Source organism: Ascaphus truei, chromosome 8 (assembly GCF_040206685.1).
Source record: "Ascaphus truei isolate aAscTru1 chromosome 8, aAscTru1.hap1, whole genome shotgun sequence".
NCBI classification, from domain to species: domain Eukaryota; kingdom Metazoa; phylum Chordata; class Amphibia; order Anura; family Ascaphidae; genus Ascaphus; species Ascaphus truei.
Window position 1 is genome coordinate 71547447 of NC_134490.1, and position 19956 is coordinate 71567402.

Genomic DNA, 19956 nt, shown 5'->3' on the forward strand with positions numbered 1-19956 from the left:
ATAGGGAGTTTCTCATGAAACTTCAATTGTGCTGATCGATGATTATCATACAGAAACTACCATTGAAGTCAACAGAAGTTTGCTTGCCATAATTCCAACAATTAGCTCTGTGACAGTATAATGAATGGCCGTCCACACTATCTGTGGAGCACGTACGATGGTGACAGAAAGAGGCCACCCTGGTGGTCCTAACAGGGAAGTTTAGGCCCAAATTCTGCAATTACCCCCTGGGTGGGCCACCTCCATTGCTGCCACCACACCGGCTCCACGGATAGGGCCCCGGGGGAAAGAGGGCCTTTTAAAAAAAAAACGTGCAACGGAGGCCCAGCAGTGCCCAGTTATTCCCTTGGACAGAGGCATAGTCTAATGTATTACATTGTGGGGGGTTTGCCACAATATTTATTCTTGAAAGTGAAAAAGAGACCTGTAAGATTAAAAAAAATCTCGCTAGTAGATACCGTGTGCAGATGGAGACCTGTGAGGTTTGGAAAGCTCTGTACACAGGAAGAAGAGACCTGTGATGTTTGGGAACATCAGTACATATGAAGAAGAGACGTGTGAGGTTTGGAGAGCTCTGTACACATGAAGAACAGACCCGTGAGGTTTGGTAATATCAAAACACATGAAGAACAGACCTGTGAGGTGTGGTAATATCAGTTCACATGAAGAAGAGACCTGTGAGGTTTGGTGAGCTCTGTACATTACAATCTTTCAAGAATTCTCTTGTTGTGAATTAAAATGTGTCAAACTAGACCATTAATTATAATTATATTGCAGAATGCACAGCGCAGTAACGTCCTTCGCTGCTGGAAGGGGTCAGAAGGAGCTTTTTATACATTGTTGCTTTGCAGGATTCTCTGGCAAGAGACAAGACTTGCAAAGATCCCTTTGCTTTAACTTTTACATCCTGGATTTGTATCGTGCTTAATGTTTCCTGATTGCTGACAGCAGCAGGAAGTGAAATTTCAGTGAATCAACTTCACTTTTTGGCAGATCTGATATTATAATCCTAATTAATTTGATGCAATTACATTTGCCTCATTGGTGACTGCCTGGGGTGGGCCAACAATTATATTATGTATTCTACAGTCAGATCATTTATAAATAAATACCAGCAGTCATACTCTCACCCCCGACCCCCCACTCATCCTCTCACCCCCCAACCCCCCACTCATCCTCTCACCCCCGACCCCCCAACCCCCCACTCATCCTCTCACCCCCGACCCCCCACTCATCCTCTCACCCCCGACCCCTCACTCATCCTCTCACCCCCGACCCCCCACTCATCCTCTCTCACCCCCGACCCCCCACTCACCCTCTCTCACCCCCCGACCCCCCACTCATCCTCTCTCACCCCCAGACCCCCCACTAATCCTCTCTCACCCCCCCAACCCCCCACTCATCCTCTCACCCCCCAACCCCCCACTCATCCTCTCACCCCCGACCCCCCACTCATCCTCTCACCCCCGACCCCTCACTCATCCTCTCACCCCCGACCCCCCACTCATCCTCTCACCCCCGACCCCCCCACTCACCCTCTCTCACCCCCCGACCCCCCACTCATCCTCTCTCACCCCTGACCCCCCACTCATCCTCTCTCACCCCCCCAACCCCCCACTCATCCTCTCACCCCCCAAACCCCCACTAATCCTCTCTCACCCCCCGACCCCCCACTCATCCTCTCTCACCCTCCCTCATTCTCTCTTAGGCCGTGATTATAGTGACAGCGATGGCGCGTGCAAACAACAAACCTCTTCTCTATGAGGCCGCCAATAGAGCGAGCGACCGCGAGAGCGATGAAGCGCGACAGTGCGAGCGATTCTGGAGAAGACAAAGAATTTGGTCTTTGTCGTGCCACGGCCGGGTCACGTGCGCGGTTCAGCCAATGAGGGTAAATTGCTCACGTGACATCACGGCCACGCATCTACGTCACCTTGCATCTCAGGGCAAGTTTCGCATGAGCAGCAGGCGCGCGTGACATCATGCGCTCCATCGCACGTGCGCGGCAACTATATTCGCAGCCTTACCCCTCCATCCCCACACCCCTCCCCTCATCCTCTCCCTTCCATCCCTCTCATTTTCTTCCCCCCTTCATCCCTCTCATTTTCTCTCCCTTCCATCCCTCTCATTTTCTCTCCCTTCCATCCCTCTCATTTTCTTCCCCCCTTCATCCCGCTCATTTTCTCTCCCTTCCATCCCTCTCATTTTCTCTCCCTTCCATCCCTCTCATTTTCTTCCCCCCTTCATCCCTCTCATTTTCTCTCCCTTCCATCCCTCTCATTTTCTCTCCCTTCCATCCCTCTCATTTTCTTCCCCCCTTCATCCCTCTCATTTTCTCTCCCTTCCATCCCTCTCATTTTCTCTCCCTTCCATCCCTCTCATTTTCTTCCCCCCTTCATCCCTCTCATTTTCTCTCCCTTTCATCCCTCTCATTTTCTTCCCCCCTTCATCCCTCTCATTTTCTCTCCCTTTCATCCCTCTCATTTTCTTCCCCCTTCATCCCTCTCATTTTCTCTCCCTTCCATCCCTCTCATTTTCTTCCCCCCTTCATCCCTCTCATTTTCTTTCCCTTCCATCCCTCTCATTTTCTCTCCCTTCCATCCCTCTCATTTTCTTCCCCCCTTCATCCCTCTCATTTTCTCTCCCTTCCATCCCTCTCATTTTCTTCCCCCCTTCATCCCTCTCATTTTCTCTCCCTTCCATCCCTCTCATTTTCTCTCCCCATTAATCCCTCTCATTTTCTCTCCCCATTAATCCCTCTCATTTTCTCTCCCCATTAATCCCTCTCATTTCTTTCCCCATTAATCCCTCTCATTTTCTCTCCCCATTAATCCCTCTCATTTTCTCTTCCAAATCCAGAGAGGTAATACCAGTTTATATATAAATACATGTCCAAAGAGGAAATACAGGTATACACATAATTTGTGACATAAATGTTCAGAGAGGTAATACCGGTGTATACATACATGTCCAGAGAGGTAATACCGGTGTATACATAAATGTTCAGAGAGGTAATACCGGTGTATACATACATGTCCAGAGAGGTAATACCGGTGTATACATAAATGTTCAGAGAGGTAATACCGGTGTATACATACATGTCCAGAGAGGTAATACCGGTGTATACATAAATGTTCAGAGAGGTAATACCGGTGTATACATACATGTCCAGAGAGGTAATACTGGTATACACATACATCTCTCATTTTTTACTGGACAGTGTCCAAATACAGGACAGTCTGGTTCAATACCGGACACCTGGCAGCCCTAATTGCGAGATATTGCATTTCTTCAGCCTGTTGAATTTAAGGTGTGAAAATAGTATTAGAACACACTGGTAATGCAGTAATGCTTAGCGTTCGAGTATACAATACAGTATGTCTTGGGCGCTGCCAGCTCAGTGGACTGTCTAATACACTGAAAACATACATCGGAATAATATATTGAGTGACTCCATGTCAGTGAGCATTTTATTTTATTGACATCAATGTTTTGGTGCTGCACCTTCATCAGGATAAGGTCAATAAAGTAATACGTTTACGAACATGGAGTCGCCCAGCGTATTATTGTGATTTTAACGTGTGAAGCATCATAAACAAGAATGGTGGGTGTACAACATTCTTCATTCCAGTCACCAAGCAAAGGGTTTCATTTTATACACCCAGATTATGAATATCTGTGATTTCCTCTTACAACAATGTAGTATCCCGAATATTGACGCTGAGACATTTTGAACATGGTCTTTCAGTGCAAATGTATGAAGATACATTCTGTCCCTGCTTCATGGTTACTGCATGGGGCTTGAGGAAAGTCTACAGAAACTAAAAAGAGGGATAACACACACACACACACACACACACACACACACACACACACACACACACACACACACACACACACACACACACACACACACTACATTCTAGGAGTCCATGGTTTGTGTATGGTGATGTCACTGTTTTCTCTCTTGTCTGAAGTAATAATCTTTGCGTGACCATCTGGGCCATAGCTAAGATACATAATGAACACGTTTCCAGTTTGTAACAGTGGCACAAAGTAAAAATTTAACAAAGGGCACAGTGTGGCCCCTAGTGTATGCTGTCCTGCAGTGGGATGGACAGGTCTGGTTAACTCTATGGCTGTTCTGTTGAGCCGACTCTTCTGCCGGGTGCTGTGTACTTTACCTTATATTAGCTTTGCAGCCAATTACAGATTCTAAACTGTGTGAAATATGGCTGACTCTGACACAAAGGATTATGGGTATGACAATGTAAATGAGCAAATAAAAGAGGTACATTTTAATTTTTTACTCTCATATCCCTTTATAGGGAATTCTTCAATGGCTGAAATATGCTGCATGTCACGGTTTGTGCAGCTCAACGTGAAGGAGAAAATGCAAACAAAGCATGGGCACACGCAGGCAGGACGCATTGTTCTTTTTATTTCATTCATTGTATAAGACGCACTACAGACAAGATGTACAACCCAGCAACCTCGGGGAGTGGCTCAAGCCAACCAATAAGAAAACTTCTTCCTCTGCTACTGGCTGATGGGCTGTTTGCATTGGGTAAAGCTGAGTACAAGTTCAGTCATGATTGCACCGTTAACGCAATGCATTAACGCTGGCGCATTATTTAAAAATAGCGCTATTGAAAACAATAGCTAAGGAGATCAATGACGCATTATTTAACATGTTATTTCACGTTAATAGAGGTAATAACACCCGATACATCAGTACCACACAGCTTGTGATATCTTTTCATTTACCGACATATTAAATCGTACAAGGTACGGCTACTAGCATCCTGCAATTAATGGGAGGGGGAAATTCATGGCAATCAGTCGCATGATCCCATTCCGAAGTCAAATTACTGGGCCCCCTCTTTCGCTGGACCTAGAAAGAGGAGAATAAGTTAATCAGTGATTGCAGAGCATTTTGTCAGCTAATGTGCACCCCGAAGAGAGAGAGAGAGGAAAGGGACAAAAAGAGGGCGAGTGGAGGTACAATGAAAAATGAATTAGAGAGAGAGACAGAGTGCACAAATTGGGAAAGGTAAATGAATACAGAGAAGGAGAATAATAGAGAAAAAGAGACAGATGATAAAGATGAGAAGATGTAACTGACCTGACGGACCTCGGAAGAAGCACCAAACGGATTCTGAGCCGCTGGAAGCAGCGCCCCCAGCGGTGGAAGTGAAAATCCGCCGCCCCTACGCACTTAGCTGTGGCGGCCGCCTCCTTACTGCCACCCTCTCCTCCTTCTGAACTGCAGTGTCATTTGACGCTGCGTTGTTGCGTTGCCATGGCAACCAGACACCGTGTGACGACACGTTGACAGTTCAGATTGAAGAGGAGGACGGCAGGTGAGGAGGTGGCTGCAACAGCCAAGGGACTTCCCATCAGGCTCGATAGGCCAGAGAGCGCGGCAAAAGTATATGGGGGCAGACATTTTTGACGACCCCCAAAGTTTGTTGCCTTAGGGCCCAGGCCTAATGGGAAATCCGCCACTGAGCAACCCTTATGCAGACACTCATCACTGCTGATCCCAACGTACCGCAGTCCTTCCTCACAGAGGCACCCACAGTACAGTGACCGAACACTGAGAGAACAGGACACAAGAGCCACCAATACTGGGGACATGAGCACAGCACCACCCCTCCCAGCACCAGCTGCACGTTATAGCCCAGTTTAACAGTTACAGTGTACTCCTGCTGAGCTCTACAGTGATAAGAATAAATAAGTAACCACTGTCAGTGAGGGAAGTGGGACAAATGGACAAACGGAACCAACAGAGGAATATACCCCATATAGCAGCATAAAATACCTGTACTGCAGGGGGAGTTATACTCAGCAACAGCATGCTCCTCTGGAACAACACAAGACAAGAGATTATATTATAAGTACAGTACAGAATAGCACTCCCAAACCCTGAGATAGTTACGTATATATGTGTCTGTGTGTGCCTGTCACAGTGGTAAGGGCCCCTTCTCCAACTAACTCAACAGTTGGATAAAGACACAGGCCGGTCTTTCTTCCCATCTTACTCTAGTATAACAAATCTCACAGAGCATCGAATGGGAAAATAAAGCCAGGACCGGGTCGTCCTCACACGGATGGCCTGGGGTGTGCAAACCGGTGTGGTGCAGAGTAACAAAATCCCAAAGGAATTGCAGCTGAAAAAACCCAAATGCTCATTGGGTTCAGTCAATTATTAATTCCTATACTGGATGATATACAAGTATACTGAAGGTAGGTTGTGATTACAGGAGCATATGCGCCCACAAATTAGCGTGTATGCCCTTTGTGTACATGCTTGTCTGTGTGAGTCCCTGTGAGTGCATGCTTGTCTGTGTGTGCATATCCCTGTGAGTGCATGCTTGTCTGTGTGTGTGCATCCCTGTGAGCGTAGGATTATCTGTGTGAGTGTGTGCATCCCTGTGAGCGTAGGATTTTCTGTGTGAGTGTGTGCATCCCTATGAACGTAGGATTATCTGTGTGAGTGTGTGCATCCCTGTAAGCATAGGATTATCTGTGTGAGTGTGTGCATGCCTGTGAGTGAAGACTTATTGCAAAGGTGCTGTGCACATATCCTTACATACCTGGATCATAATAATCATAAACTAGCACATTTGCTGGCTGCAAATTCTTCACTAGTGTTTCTTGCTTGATAGTTAAAGCAAACCTTTCTGTTTCATGGGTGAGCTGCAGAAGAACAAGGACAGGTTACTGTACAACACTCAAGCTCAAGGTCTAATTCCACACGTTCAGTGGCAGAAGGGCTATTACTGACAATACAGAGTGAGACAGAGGAAAGAGGAAGAGAAAGTGAGATTGATACGGAAAACAGATAACATTGGAAAGTAACAGTTCAGAAAAAGGACGTGTGAAAGAGTTTCAAAAGAAGCTTAAAAAACAAAGTGTGATAGATACAGAAACATCGGAGAAAACAAATAGAGGGCGAGGGACAGCTCACACCCCCCAGGATCACAGCCTCTCACCTCCTCCAAGTAGATCAACACCTTCTCCTCTTTGAATTCTGTTCTTTTCACAAGTGGATTCTTCTCTAACTACAGAAAAAAGGAACAGCAGAAACAAAGGATGAGTGTTTACAGGATGACTAGAGGAAGAGAGGGTGCAAGAGATAGAGTTAGAGGAAGAAAGAGATGGAGGCAGAGGAAGAAAGACTGGGAGTGAGAGGTAGAAAGAGAGGGAAGGAAAGGAGGGGAAAAAAAGAGGGAGAGGAAGATACTGTAGAGGAAGAGGAAGAAAGAGGGGGGATGAGAGGAAAGAAATAGATGGGGAGGGGGGAAAATATGGAGGGGAGGGAGATGAAAAGAAAGAGGGAGGTAGAGGAGGAAAAAAATAACCTCAGGAAGATGTCTGGTCCTTGTGTCCTCACCTTTTTTAAGCTCGTCTTGATGGGGCTGAATCCCGACAGAAGCTCCACGTCAACCACCACCATGTTGGAGGAAATCCTGTTCCCAGAATAACTGCAGGACAAAAAGCAAGAAGTGCATTACTAACACCAACAGATCAACAACATACTGTATACCTGCAGTTTACTGCTCAATGAATGAGGCTCTGCTCGAGTGAGACCATAGGCAAGCCTCCCTCAGTCTGCAGGCACAACCAAGACCTGCAGAGAACAGCTTGGCCAATAACTCTCCTCTGAGAAGCAGATATAGTGACCTGACCTCAGGCCTATGTGACCTCACCTGACTTCCACAAGGATCTCAAAGCTGGTCTCCGCCTCCAGTGTGCAGGCCTGTGGCCTCGTGCTCACGGCGAGGGAAAAGTGAGTGTCCGTTTTGGCAGGAGGGATGTGGTATTTCAGATGGGTCTGTAGAAATAGAAACATGACACCACAACCAATATTCAATTAATAAAACTGATACATTCCTTTATTGTCATTAATGCCTAATAACAGGGCCAATACAAGAGTTTCTTGTTAGATGTAGGCTTTTGAAACATTCAGTGTTGGGTTCTATGACGACACCGGCAGAGTTTATGTATTCAGACAAAAAAGTGCAATTCTAGGCAAAATAACTGTTTATCAAAGAACAAAGTCCTATTAAAAGCAATATAATAATTTTCTCAGATATATATGGTGCAGTTTTTTTTTTATATAGCATTGCTTCAATTTTGGTTTGATGCATAGACCCCGTAAAAAGTAAATACTTTCAAAATTATTCCACACATTTTATACTTTTATTTTTATGTGTTTTCACTTTTTTCTGTAAAATTCATATTACTAAAGATTACATAGGAAAAGAAAAACAAGAAAGGTATAGACAGAAGATACAGCGATGAGGGACAGGAGACAGACCGTGGCATCCCCTCACCTGTACATACACACAGCCGCTCCCTGTGGCTGTCACTATGTAATCCCTGGGGATTTCGGACAGCGTCGCTCTCTGCAGGAGGAGCCTGTTCCTCTGATCCACATGAAACTGCTCCTGAAATTCTGGCAGTGACCTGACTGTCACTGTCACATCCTCCTTCTCCCTGAATGTAAGCCCTGCGTATTTAGCCAGAGCCTGAAGAGCCACTACTGTGTCCTGTGAGACAAAAAAAAGGTTACACTTGTGGGAACTCGACGGTTTAAGGGTGTGGTGGACTTCAGTTTTCTCCAGTAGAGAACAGATCAAAGGAGGAATGATCTGCAGGTCTTCCTAGCAAGTAACTGATCAGTAAAATCAGTAACTAATCTTTGCTTCTCGGGTTCCAGGTTTACCACTACTTGCTGATCACAAAGGTACCACCTGGGAATAACGGATACTCAAAACACAACCTTTGCCAAAGTCATAGTGGTGGTGCGGTGAGGCTAGGAGAAGGGGGGAAACAAAATATTGGTGGCAGTAGTAAGATAACAGTGTTGATAACTGGTGAAAGCTAGTCCTAGTTTAGAAGTCCTTATTTTGTACATGACCCTTACTAGGTTACACTCTTTTCTTCCAGGTGTCTCCCCATTGTGTTGGGGAGGCTGTGGTGAAATGGGAATATATTGCATATATTTTGGTCATGCCCTAAAATCCAGACAACATGGAGAGAAGTATTCACCCTTATAGAAAGGACCATGGGGATCACTGTTCCACATGACCCTCTTTATATACTACTAGGAAAACCAGCGACCAACCAAAACAAAAAGGAAGCCAAAGTTATTTCCCAAATTTTGAATGCCACTTGATGCACAATTGCCAAGAACTGGAAATAAGCTATCCGCCCCCCTCCCCTCTCCCCACCTTTAAACTAAATAAATAATAAAATATGGCATATAGTTTATACGGAAAATCTTTCAGCATATCTAAATGGCTCCACCATCAATTCGTGGAGATTTGGGCCCATTGGTTTCACAATGCAGGTATATCCCCATATCTAGATTAACATATTCTGACTGTTGTGATTTATGCTGTATTAAAATTGTTGTTCACTATACTATATATGTACAAATGCTGTCCCTTTCCTCTTCCCTCAATCCTCCCCCAAATGTGTTATAACCAATTATCTGTATCATTTTATCCCCCTCCTTCCCTCTTCTTTTATGTACCCTTTTCCCATAATTGTGAAAACCGTTAAAAAAAAATGTAAGTAATAAAAAAAAAAAAAAAAGAAGCCCTGATTTGTGATGTTACCTGAGTAGAATGGAAGCCTCCATACGGGTTCGACTGTTTGACAACCCAGCTCACTATACATGAACACTTTTCAATATCCTTCTCCGAGGCCGCCGGCCCTGAGAGTAAAGCCAGGAGAACGTACGAGGATATCTCAACACCTCCCAGGGAAGATTCTTCAGAGGAGTCTAGTGCCCAGTGCTCGCTCGCATCTAAAAGGGATAAAATCAAGAAAATATGCCCCTATTACCTCCATCGGGGACCGATAATAATAGACAGATAACACTACTAGTGATAACAATGAAACCCCTCCTTTTTAGCCCTCAGACTCATCACTATTGCTGAGGTGGAGGCTTGTGTCTCCATCAATAGCTTAATGGGCCACGCGTGAAGAATGCAGACACAGTATGCGGATGGTACAACGGGTTTACTGTGCCATTAGATGCTATGGAGTGAGCTTTTAACCATTTAAATGTGGGAGGGGGTGAGCTGCAATTAGGTAGGAGGTTGCCACCCTCCAATCAGCTAAGACTAGCTGAACAAGAATTGTAAAACATACAGGACACCTACAAGCTCATATTGAACCCCCAAAATAACCACAACATATATATAAGCATATAAGCTCACTCCATAGCATCTCCCACTCTCAGGCGAACTTGCTTGCTTGCAGTATGATTGTGACAAATCTAATACAGAATGCTTTTCCTGGTAATGTACAGGTTAATAAAAGCTTCAATCAGACTTAGAACTATGCAACTAATTTTGACAGATTTATTATAAATCATTCTTCCTGGTAATGCACAGGTTATTAAGAATTTATATTAGCGTTAGGGACCCTTGAGATGTGGTCTGCCATGTAGTGGCTCAGGGGCTTACAACAATTGGGCCAAAATGTTAAACTAAAAGACCATTTTATTTAATAGATATCTATACATATATATTTAGGCACTGGACCATGTATAAGTTTCACTGGATGTGCACTGAGCTCTGTCTGTGTTTTATGTTCTGTCTCTGGTTTTAAATATATATATTGCCATGCTGAGTAGCACTCCTCTGTGACACTTATATGCACAAGTGGTGTTTCTCAGATACTAATGACTACCTTTCCTAATGGCTTTCTTCTCCAGGATCTCCAGCATATGCTGCCTTGGATTATTGTCCCCAGACAGTGTAAAGACATAGGCCAAAAGTGCCTGACTGTAGGTGCTGTTCACTTTGTCTGCTGCATCCCTCAAGCAGCTCAAGGCATTCTCCACCATGCTGTCCTGAAGAGAAGGAGAGAGAGACAATGCAAAGAGAGGACATAGTGCAGGAGTGGCCAACTCCAGTCCTCAAGGGCCTCCAACAGGTCAGGTTCTAAGAATAGCCCTGCTTCAGCACAGGTGGCTCAGTCAATGACTAAGGACTGGAGCTGGCCACCCCTGTAACATTTACCTCCCAGAGACAAGAAACAATGTAACATGCACCCAGAAACAAGAGAGACACAATGCAATATTCTCCCACAAAGACGAGACCCAGACACATATTTACTAAGAGGTGTAATTCCTTACACATCTCCAGCACTAGAAGACACTTTACAGCACATTCAAGTGTCTTCCTGTGTTAGTAGTTGTGTTAAGGAATAGAACCACTTAGTAAATATGGGCCACAATGTAACATCCACCTACACATAATGCATGCCATGTAATATTCCGTTACAGTGACAGGAGAGACGTGACCACGTACTCTCTCTGTAGGGCAACCCCTCATTCCTGGATTGTATAACAAGGCTCTCTATGGCAATACAAAAACAATCCCTTAAAGCTTTGCACAGACTGAATGGCCCTAATATAAAACCTCCATTGGGTGACCTCACTTTGTTGGCTGGTAGAGTGGTTGCTGGTGCTGCCCTTTGACATTCCTCTCGAGGTGAGGTCCCAGTGGGAGGACACGTGGGTCGGTCAACATCAAGTCCCATAAAAAGAACAACTCACATTATACACAGTGCGGTGCTCCAGCAGAGCAATCGTTATGTACGCAGCAAGGGTCACCTCATCATCTTCCTCATTCTGAGGAGACAGACGGGACAAACGGGTGACAACTTCATACAGTAGGTAAGAGACAGACTTATTTTACTGTGTAAATATTTTTACCAGAGATTCTCATATAATTATTACCGATTACATTACAGTTTTGCTATACATGTATGTCTATATAACAAACCGTTTGTATATCTTATACTATATTAGTGAAAGCACTGTATGTTTGCCTGCCTGCCTGGATGTCCGGTGTCCCTAGCGGCCCCTTGGGCCGCCCCCCACACCTCTCATTGGCCTGAGGCGGAGTGACGGGCCAAAGGGGACACACACACACACATACACACACACACACACACACACACACACACACACACACACACACACACACACACACACACACACACACACACACACACACGACACACACACACACACACACACACACTCTCTCTCTCTCTCTGTTACATACATTAGCAGCACATCTCCCGCTCTCTTCCCCACCGGTCCCGGAGGCTCCGCCTCTTCCTGTTTCCCGCGCTTTCACCCCCCCCCTCCACGTGGGAGCTGCCGACGGGCGAGGGAGATGCCGGACGGGTGAGGGAGCGGCCTTCATCCCCCTTCACCTCCCCTCACTCACTTCCCCTCCCCCCCCGGCGCCGCTACAGTCAGCGGGGGAGCGGAGTGATCACCTCCCCTCACTCACTTCCCCTCCACACCCCCCGCCGCCGCTACACTCAGCGGGGGAGCGGAGTGATCACCTCCCCTCACTCACTTCCCCTCCACCCCCCCCCGGCGCCGCTACACTCAGCGGGGGAGCGGAGTGATCACCTCCCCTCACTCACTTCCCCTCCACCCCCCCCGGCGCCGCTACACTCAATGGGGGAGCGGAGTGATCACCTCCCCTCACTCACTTCCCCTCCACCACCCCCCGGCGCCGCTACACTCAGCGGGGAGCGGAGTGATCACTTCCCCTCACTCACTTCCCCTCCACCCCCCCCCCCCCGGCGCCGCTACAGTCAGCGGGGGAGCGGAGTGATCACCTCCCCTCACTCACTTCCCCTCCACGGCGCCGCTACAGTCAGCGGGGGAGCGGAGTGATCACCTCCCCTCACTCACTTCCCATCCACCCCCCCCGGCGCCGCTACACTCAGCGGGGGAGCGGAGTGATCACCTCCCCTCACTCACTTCCCCTCCACCCCCCCCCCCCCGGCGCCGCTACACTCAGCGGGGGAGCGGCCACAACACTCTGCCTCCCGCCTCAGATCCACGTGGGAGCTGCCGGACGGGTGAGTGAGCGGCCTTCACCTCCCCTCACCCACCCCTCACTACACTTCCCCTCCCTTCACCTCCCCTCCACCACCCCTCACTACACTTCCCATCCCCTCCACCACCCCTCACTACACTTCCCATCCCCTTCACCTCCACCTCCCCTCCACCCCCCCTTAACCTCCCCTCCACCCCCCCTTAACCTCCCTCCACCCCCCCCTTAACCTCCCCTCCACCCCCCCCCTTCACCTCCCTCCACCCCACCTTCACCCCCACCTTCACCCCCCTTCACCTTCCCTTCACTCCCCTTACAACCTCCCCCACCTTCCCACCACCTCCCCCTCTTCCCACCGCCCCCCCCTCTTCCCACCTTCCCACCCCCTTCCCACCTCCCCCCCTTCCCTCCTCCCCCCTTCCACCACCTCCCCCCCCTTCCCACCACTCCCCCCTCTTCCCCCTTCCCACCACCTCCCCCCTCTTCCCACCACCTCCCCCCTTCCCCTCCTCCATCTCCCCCTTCCCCTCCTCCATCTCCCCCCTTCCCCTCCTCCACCTCCCCCCTCTTCCCCTCCTCCACCTCCCCCCTTCTTCCCCTCCTCCACCTCCCCCTTCCATTCCTCCACCTCCCCCCTTCCCCACTTACCCTCCTCACCTCCCCCCTTACCCTCCTCCACCTCCCCCCTTTCCCCATCCCCCCTCCACCCCCTTCCCCCTCCACCCCTCTTTCCCCCTTCCCCCTCTTTCCCCCCTTTCCCTCCTCCCCACCTTTCCCCCTTTCCCCTCCCCACCTTTACCCCCTTTCCCCCTTCACCCCTCCCCCCTTCACCTTACCTCCCCCTTCCCACCACCTACCCCCCTTCCCACCACCTCCCCCCCTTCCCACCACCTCCCCCCCTTCCACCTCTTCCCCCTTTCCACTGCCCCCCCTTCCCACCACCTCCCCCCCCCTTTCCACCGCCTCCCCCCCCTTCCCACCTTCCACCCCCTTCCCACCACCTCCCCCCCTTCCCACCACCTCCCCCCCTTCCCACCACCTCCCCCCCCCCTTCCCACCACCTCCCCCCCTTCCCACCACCTCCCCCCTTCCCACCTCCCCCCTTCCCACCACCTCCCCCCTCCTCCCTCCTCCCCCCTTCCCACCACCTCCCCCTCTTCCCCCCTTCCCACCACCTCCCCCCTTCCCCTCCTCCATCTCCCCCCTTCCCCTCCTCCATCTCCCCCGTTCCCCTCCTCCACCTCCCCCCTCCTCCACCTCCCCCCTTCCCCTCCTCCACCTCCCCCCTTCCCCTCCTCCACCTCCCCCCTTCCCTTCCTCCACCTCCCCCTTCCCCTCCTCCCCCCTTCCCCTCCTCCACCTCCCCCTTCCCCTCCTCACTCCCCCTTACCCTCCTCACCTCCCCCCTTACCCTCCTCCCCTCCTCCACCTCCCCCCTTTCCCCCTCTCCCTCTTCCCCCCCTCCACCCCTTCCCCCCTCCACCCCCTTCCCCCCTCCACCCTCTTTTCCCCCTTCCCCCCTCTTTCCCCCTTTCCCTCCTCCCCCACCTTTCCCCCCTTTTCCCCTCCCCCACCTTTACCCCCTTCACACCTCCCCCCTTCACCCTTTCCCCCACCTCCCCCTTCCCCTCCTCCTCCACCTCCCCCTTCCCTTCCTCCCTTCACACCAACTTCACCTCCTGTCACCACCCCCCCTTCGCCTCCTGTCAACCCCCACCTGTCACCCCCCACCTCCCGTCACCCCCCCCCCCCTCCCTTCACCTCCCGGCAACCCCCTCCACCTCCCGTCACCCCCCTTCACCTCTCCCCCTTCACCTCCCTCACCCCTCCTTCACCTCCCCTCCGCCCCCCTTCACCTCCCCTCCGCCCCCCCTTCACCTCCCCTCACCATCCCCCACCACCCCCCCTCACCACCCATCCTCACCTCCCCTCCGACCTCCCCTCCGCCCCCCTTCACCTCCCCTCACCACCCCCCACCACCCCTCCGACCTCACCTCCCCTCCTTCAACGCCTTTCGTCCGCCCTCCCGCCTCTGCCTTTCGCCCACCCGCACTTCTGCCTTTCACCCGCCCACCGCACGCACTAAACAGACCTGCCACACTCGACACACACCCGCCGCCTCTCACCCACCCCACACACTCGACACACACCTGCCGCCTCCTGCCCCTACGCAACAATATCACTGACCAGCTGTCACCTGCACTCGCCACACACCCGCCGCCTCACACCCTAGCAGGACCCCGACCCACAGCCAGCACTCACTACCCACGCGCCACCCGTACTGAACACCCACCCGCCGCCTCACACACTCTCACACCCTAGCAGGACACACGCCTCACATTTTCACATCACTTATGTCACCAAAATATACATTGTACTGTGGTGTGTTTACAATAAACCATTTTTAAACAACATCGTATTACATTTTCTTCCATCTTTCTTTTCAACATTATTATCCAACCTTTACAACAAATACTCACCTATTGTTCCACGATTTATAAATAATACTACCTATTACGCATTTACATCCCGGGCAACGCCGGGTCTCTCAGCTAGTATCTCATACTCATGACTATGATTGTGTGAATAATTAGAGAAGGTGAACATTCACAGGAGAATAAATCAATTCAACCTGATGGGTTGATTCCCATTAGCTGTGTAGCCAGTGATTACACGTATCACACCATAACATTGTAAGGTGAAGTATTTAACATACAGTGATTACAAGGTCTGCTGCTGGTCAACAAGATGGCTCATCATCTCAAAGGCTGCATGAAAAGGAAAAAAAGACAGCGAACGACCATAGTGTATATATAAATAAAGATAATGTGACACAGGGAAAAATTGTAAGTATTGCACGTACAGAAAAGCTAATCATTTAAAGCATGGCATGTTTGGGGTACATGTTACAACTGCTGCATTTAGACGCCTCCCGCTCCACAAATAACCACCGGTCAGGTGTGTAGGTACGTTGTTGTATCCCTCTGCTCTCGCATCCAGAAGATCTCTCTCAGATGTTATCCAGAGGAATAAGTGGCAGCTCACTTGTTCACAGGGGTCCAGAGTGTTTAAAGTGCCAAATTGAAATTTAAACAAACATACTGTATATCTCACACACTGCTGGCTGAGGCATCCAATGTCCTCACTAGTTTGCAGAGTTGCTCCTAGCATCTGTAGCGGTGCCACTGATGTCACTGATTTGCGTCACCATTAGGCGACCATTCAGCGCTGACTCAGGGCAAAGATCCGCAGGCTCAGTATGAGCTTGAACAGTGTAATGGAAGAACAAGGTAAACAACCCAATGTATTCAGATTAATTGCTACGCGTTTCGTAAATATGGTCAACTTCATCAGGGAATACTTAGTGAAAAAAACAATGGCATTTTATACCCAGCACCCGCGTACGATTGGCCGCTCCGGGGGGGGCGTGTTCAACCAATCACTGCCTGATCACTGATGGTTATCAGATGTTAACAATCAAAATATAAAAAACACATGTACACTTTATTAACAAAGTCAAATATAAAAACACAATGTGTATTTTGTTGTGTTTTTATATTTGACTTCGTTAATAAAGTGCACATGCGTTTTTATATTTTGATTGTTAACATCTGATAACCATCAGTGATCAGGCGATTGGTTGAACACGCCCCCCCTGAGCAGCAATCATATGCGGTGCTGGGTATAAAATGCCATTGTTTTTCTTCACAAACCATGCCTTGATGAAGTAGACCAGATCTACAAAACGCGTAGGAATTAATCTGAATACATTAGGGTATTTACCTTGTTTTTCCATTACACTGTTGAAGCTCATACTGAGCCTGCGGATCTTTGCCCTGAGACAGCTCTGAATGGTCGCCTACTGCTGACGCGAATCAGGGACGTCAGTGGCACCGCTACAGGCGCTAGGAGCAACTCGGCAAACTAGTGAGGACTTTGGATACCTCAGCCGGCAGTGTGTGAGATATACAGTATGTTTGTTTCAATTTCAATTTGGCACTTTAAACACTCTGGACCCCTGTGAACAAGTGAGATGCCACTTATTCCTCCGGATAACATCTGAGAGAGATCTTCTGGATATCTTCGGTGGTTATTTGTGGAGCGGGAGGCGTCTAAATGCAGCAGTGGTAACATGTACCCCAAACATGCCATGCTTTAAATGATTAACCTTTCTGTACGTGCAATACTTACAATTTTTTCCCTGTGTCGCATTATATATATTTATATATACATTATGGTTGTGCGCTGTCTTTTTTTCCTTTTCATGGCTATTATACATTTCGCTATTACATAATAATATATCAGCAACTATAGCACACTGTTATACACAGGCTAACTTTGATCTCAAGATGCATTTTGAAAGCAATCTATTCTGTGAGTGTACACAGGAGACCAGTATATAGCGTGGGCTTGCAATGGAACCTCACATATACATGTGCCGTGCCCTAAAGGTTTGAACCAACATAAAATGGCTGCAATAATCCTACTTATGTATAATTCTCATTAGTAACAAAGTAGTTAATATATGTCCTCCTATTTAATTATATAAAGAAGGCTGCTGCATTGTTTAATTGATAGATTAATAAGAGGAATTCCTGCCAATGAAAATATAGGGATTACTGGTGCACAGTGCATTGCACAATATGAGATGGGAAAATGTTTCCCTTACAATCAAGAACTATCGTTTGTCACACTGAACTTTAGTGACAGCGCCCTGTGGGGTCTGTATTTCATCATGGTCAATGAGTAAGAACGGCTGTTTCTGTTGTGTCGATATTCATTTAATTACAAACCTATCCTTTCACTTTCTAGTTCATCGGGTAAAAATAAATTGTCCCTTATTTAACTTTCTCCAGTTGTAAAGGAGTTATGGGCTCTTTGACCAAAGTCCATGAGTATATTCTACTCATCTCTTTACATGACTAGCACAGTTGGTTCTCGCTCTCTATCGCGCTCTCTCTCGCGCTCTCACTCTCTCACGGTTTATCAGGCTGATTGAGCTGTACACACCTTCAGTTTGTTGTTAAAGAGTTTCCCCACACTTTGGAAGCACCCGTTGGAGAGCTGGAGGCTGCTCAACCATCTCACTGCGTCCTGAATGTGCTTGTTGTTTATGTGAATGAACTCCTGTGCCTGATTGAATGATCTTATCACGAAGGCTGTGAGCCTAAAATAAGGCAAGATAGGCTGGGTGAGAAAGATATATATACTTCCCACTGCATGGTGACAGTGACACAAACAAGAAACCTATGGCTTATGGAGTCTGTCCCTCCGCGTGCAGTCTGAGGATAGGGTCACGGTGCCACAGACTGTGCAATGGCGTCCACATGCTGAGCGATCAGATTGCCTTAAGGCAGTGATCGCGTCCATGCGGTGTGCGGCCGCGGGCAGATGGAAGCGGGCACGCATTTTCGCAAGAAATCAGTGAGGGCGAACCAGCTCCGTGACGCCCCTAGGCACGCCCCCCATGGCGCGGCATGGCGCATCTCCGCTGGCCACAAAACGCAGCCGCTTCACCCGGGTGACATCACGGCCATGCATGTCTCTGCCCAGTACGCGGAACCATGGCCCCAGCCCAACAGTGACACAGACAATAAGGGCTTATGGGCATGGAGTCTGTCTCTCCCACCACAGGGTGACAAAGTGGCAAAGAGAGGCAAATAATGATGAGTGTAGCAGACACGAGGTAAGATGGATGGAATTAGAGGGTGTGAGTAGGGAATACTGAGAGGTTGGAGATGAGATTTGATGAGGAGCCAGCAGATGGGTCTGATGAGGTAACTATAGGAGACAGGTGATTGTAGATTTGTTGCCTGTTTTAGAGGTTTCACTCACTGCTCCTGATACATACCATGTGTTGCCCTCTTTGTCTTTCTTCCCAAATGCACTGTAAGTGCCGTTATCATGTTTAAACATCAGCTGTCTCTGGTACCCTGCAGAGAGAATGCCAAAAGTGAGGTGCACACAACCTCATATGTCACTGATACACACACAGCACAGTCACTGCATCTCAGCACTGCACCAAACCCTGCCTTTTCTGTACTGACCTCTCCCCAACATGTACACAGCTAAGTTACTTCGCCATGATTCTGACCTACAACAACATCCCTGCTAATGCATAGCCACGCAAATATCTGTGCCTTACAATAGTGCCACTCCTGTCTCCTTACTCCTGTTTTGCTGTACCACCTGCTATTATAGAGTTCAACAGGGCCCTCAGAGCCACAGCTAGTCTGATACTGAAGCCTTTATACACCATTCCATGGGGTCTGTGTATCAAGGCAATTTTGATATTAAATACATACTGTACAATTAAAACTCAAAATTACGTTTCCGTGCATTGATACAATGCAAACAATGGTTTGCATTTAGCACCCCCACTCCTGCACTGATACGCAGACACCCTTGGTAGCCCCTAACTCCTGCTATAATACACAGGCCTGGTGCTAGCCCCTCACTCCTGCCCTAATACACAGACCCTGGTGCTAGCCCCTCACTCCTGCTATAATACACAGTCCTGGTGCTAGCCCCTCACTCCTGCCCTAATACACAGACCCTGGTGCTAGCCACTCACTCCTTGCCTACATTATACCTTAGAGTCCAGCTCACCCACCTGTGGTCAGGAATTTCACTGCCTTGTCTCTGAGCTCAGGAGTCAGTTGCTTGGAGTTCTGGAGGTACTGCAGGATGTAAATGTTTGGGGCAAACTTCACCATATTCTGCTCTCCGCATCCAAACGGCAGGGCCAGGTTCTTTCCCACATGCGCCATAGCATTGCCCATGATGTCCCCTGCCAAAGTCACAACCAAGTCTTTACTATTTCTATCACCACACAGCTAAAGATGAATGGGCACAGAAACCAATCTATCTTCCTGAGCCATCTCCTTGGCCCCTCAAAGCCAGAATCAGATTGGTAGTAGTCTAACCTAGCGGGTCAAATAATCAAACACTTCAATAGCTTCTAATCAGCTCAGAAAGATTGATTCACTCTTAAAAGTAACTGTTTTGTATATTTTGTGAAACATAGCTATGTTTCCATTTCTCCAGGAACACATCAGCTACTTTT

At 48.5% G+C, this 19956-nt stretch overlaps 1 protein-coding gene across 1 annotated transcript in view; it reads right to left on the reverse strand.

The window, feature by feature from the left end:
• Positions 1–4421: 4421 nt before the first annotated feature.
• The window catches only part of LOC142501948 (alpha-2-macroglobulin-like protein 1), a 72473-nt gene continuing 56938 nt past the window's right edge, over positions 4422–19956 (reverse strand). Inside the window, exons 24-36 of the mRNA XM_075612578.1 lie at positions 19504–19680; positions 18742–18823; positions 17901–18057; positions 11585–11659; positions 10714–10876; positions 9633–9823; positions 8343–8558; positions 7716–7840; positions 7400–7490; positions 6999–7067; positions 6600–6702; positions 5825–5866; positions 4422–4894 (exon numbers count right to left, since the gene is read on the reverse strand). Coding sequence (XP_075468693.1) covers positions 4869–4894; positions 5825–5866; positions 6600–6702; positions 6999–7067; positions 7400–7490; positions 7716–7840; positions 8343–8558; positions 9633–9823; positions 10714–10876; positions 11585–11659; positions 17901–18057; positions 18742–18823; positions 19504–19680 — 1517 coding nt within the window. The 3' untranslated portion in view covers positions 4422–4868. The remainder of the gene's footprint in view (positions 4895–5824; positions 5867–6599; positions 6703–6998; positions 7068–7399; positions 7491–7715; positions 7841–8342; positions 8559–9632; positions 9824–10713; positions 10877–11584; positions 11660–17900; positions 18058–18741; positions 18824–19503; positions 19681–19956) is intronic.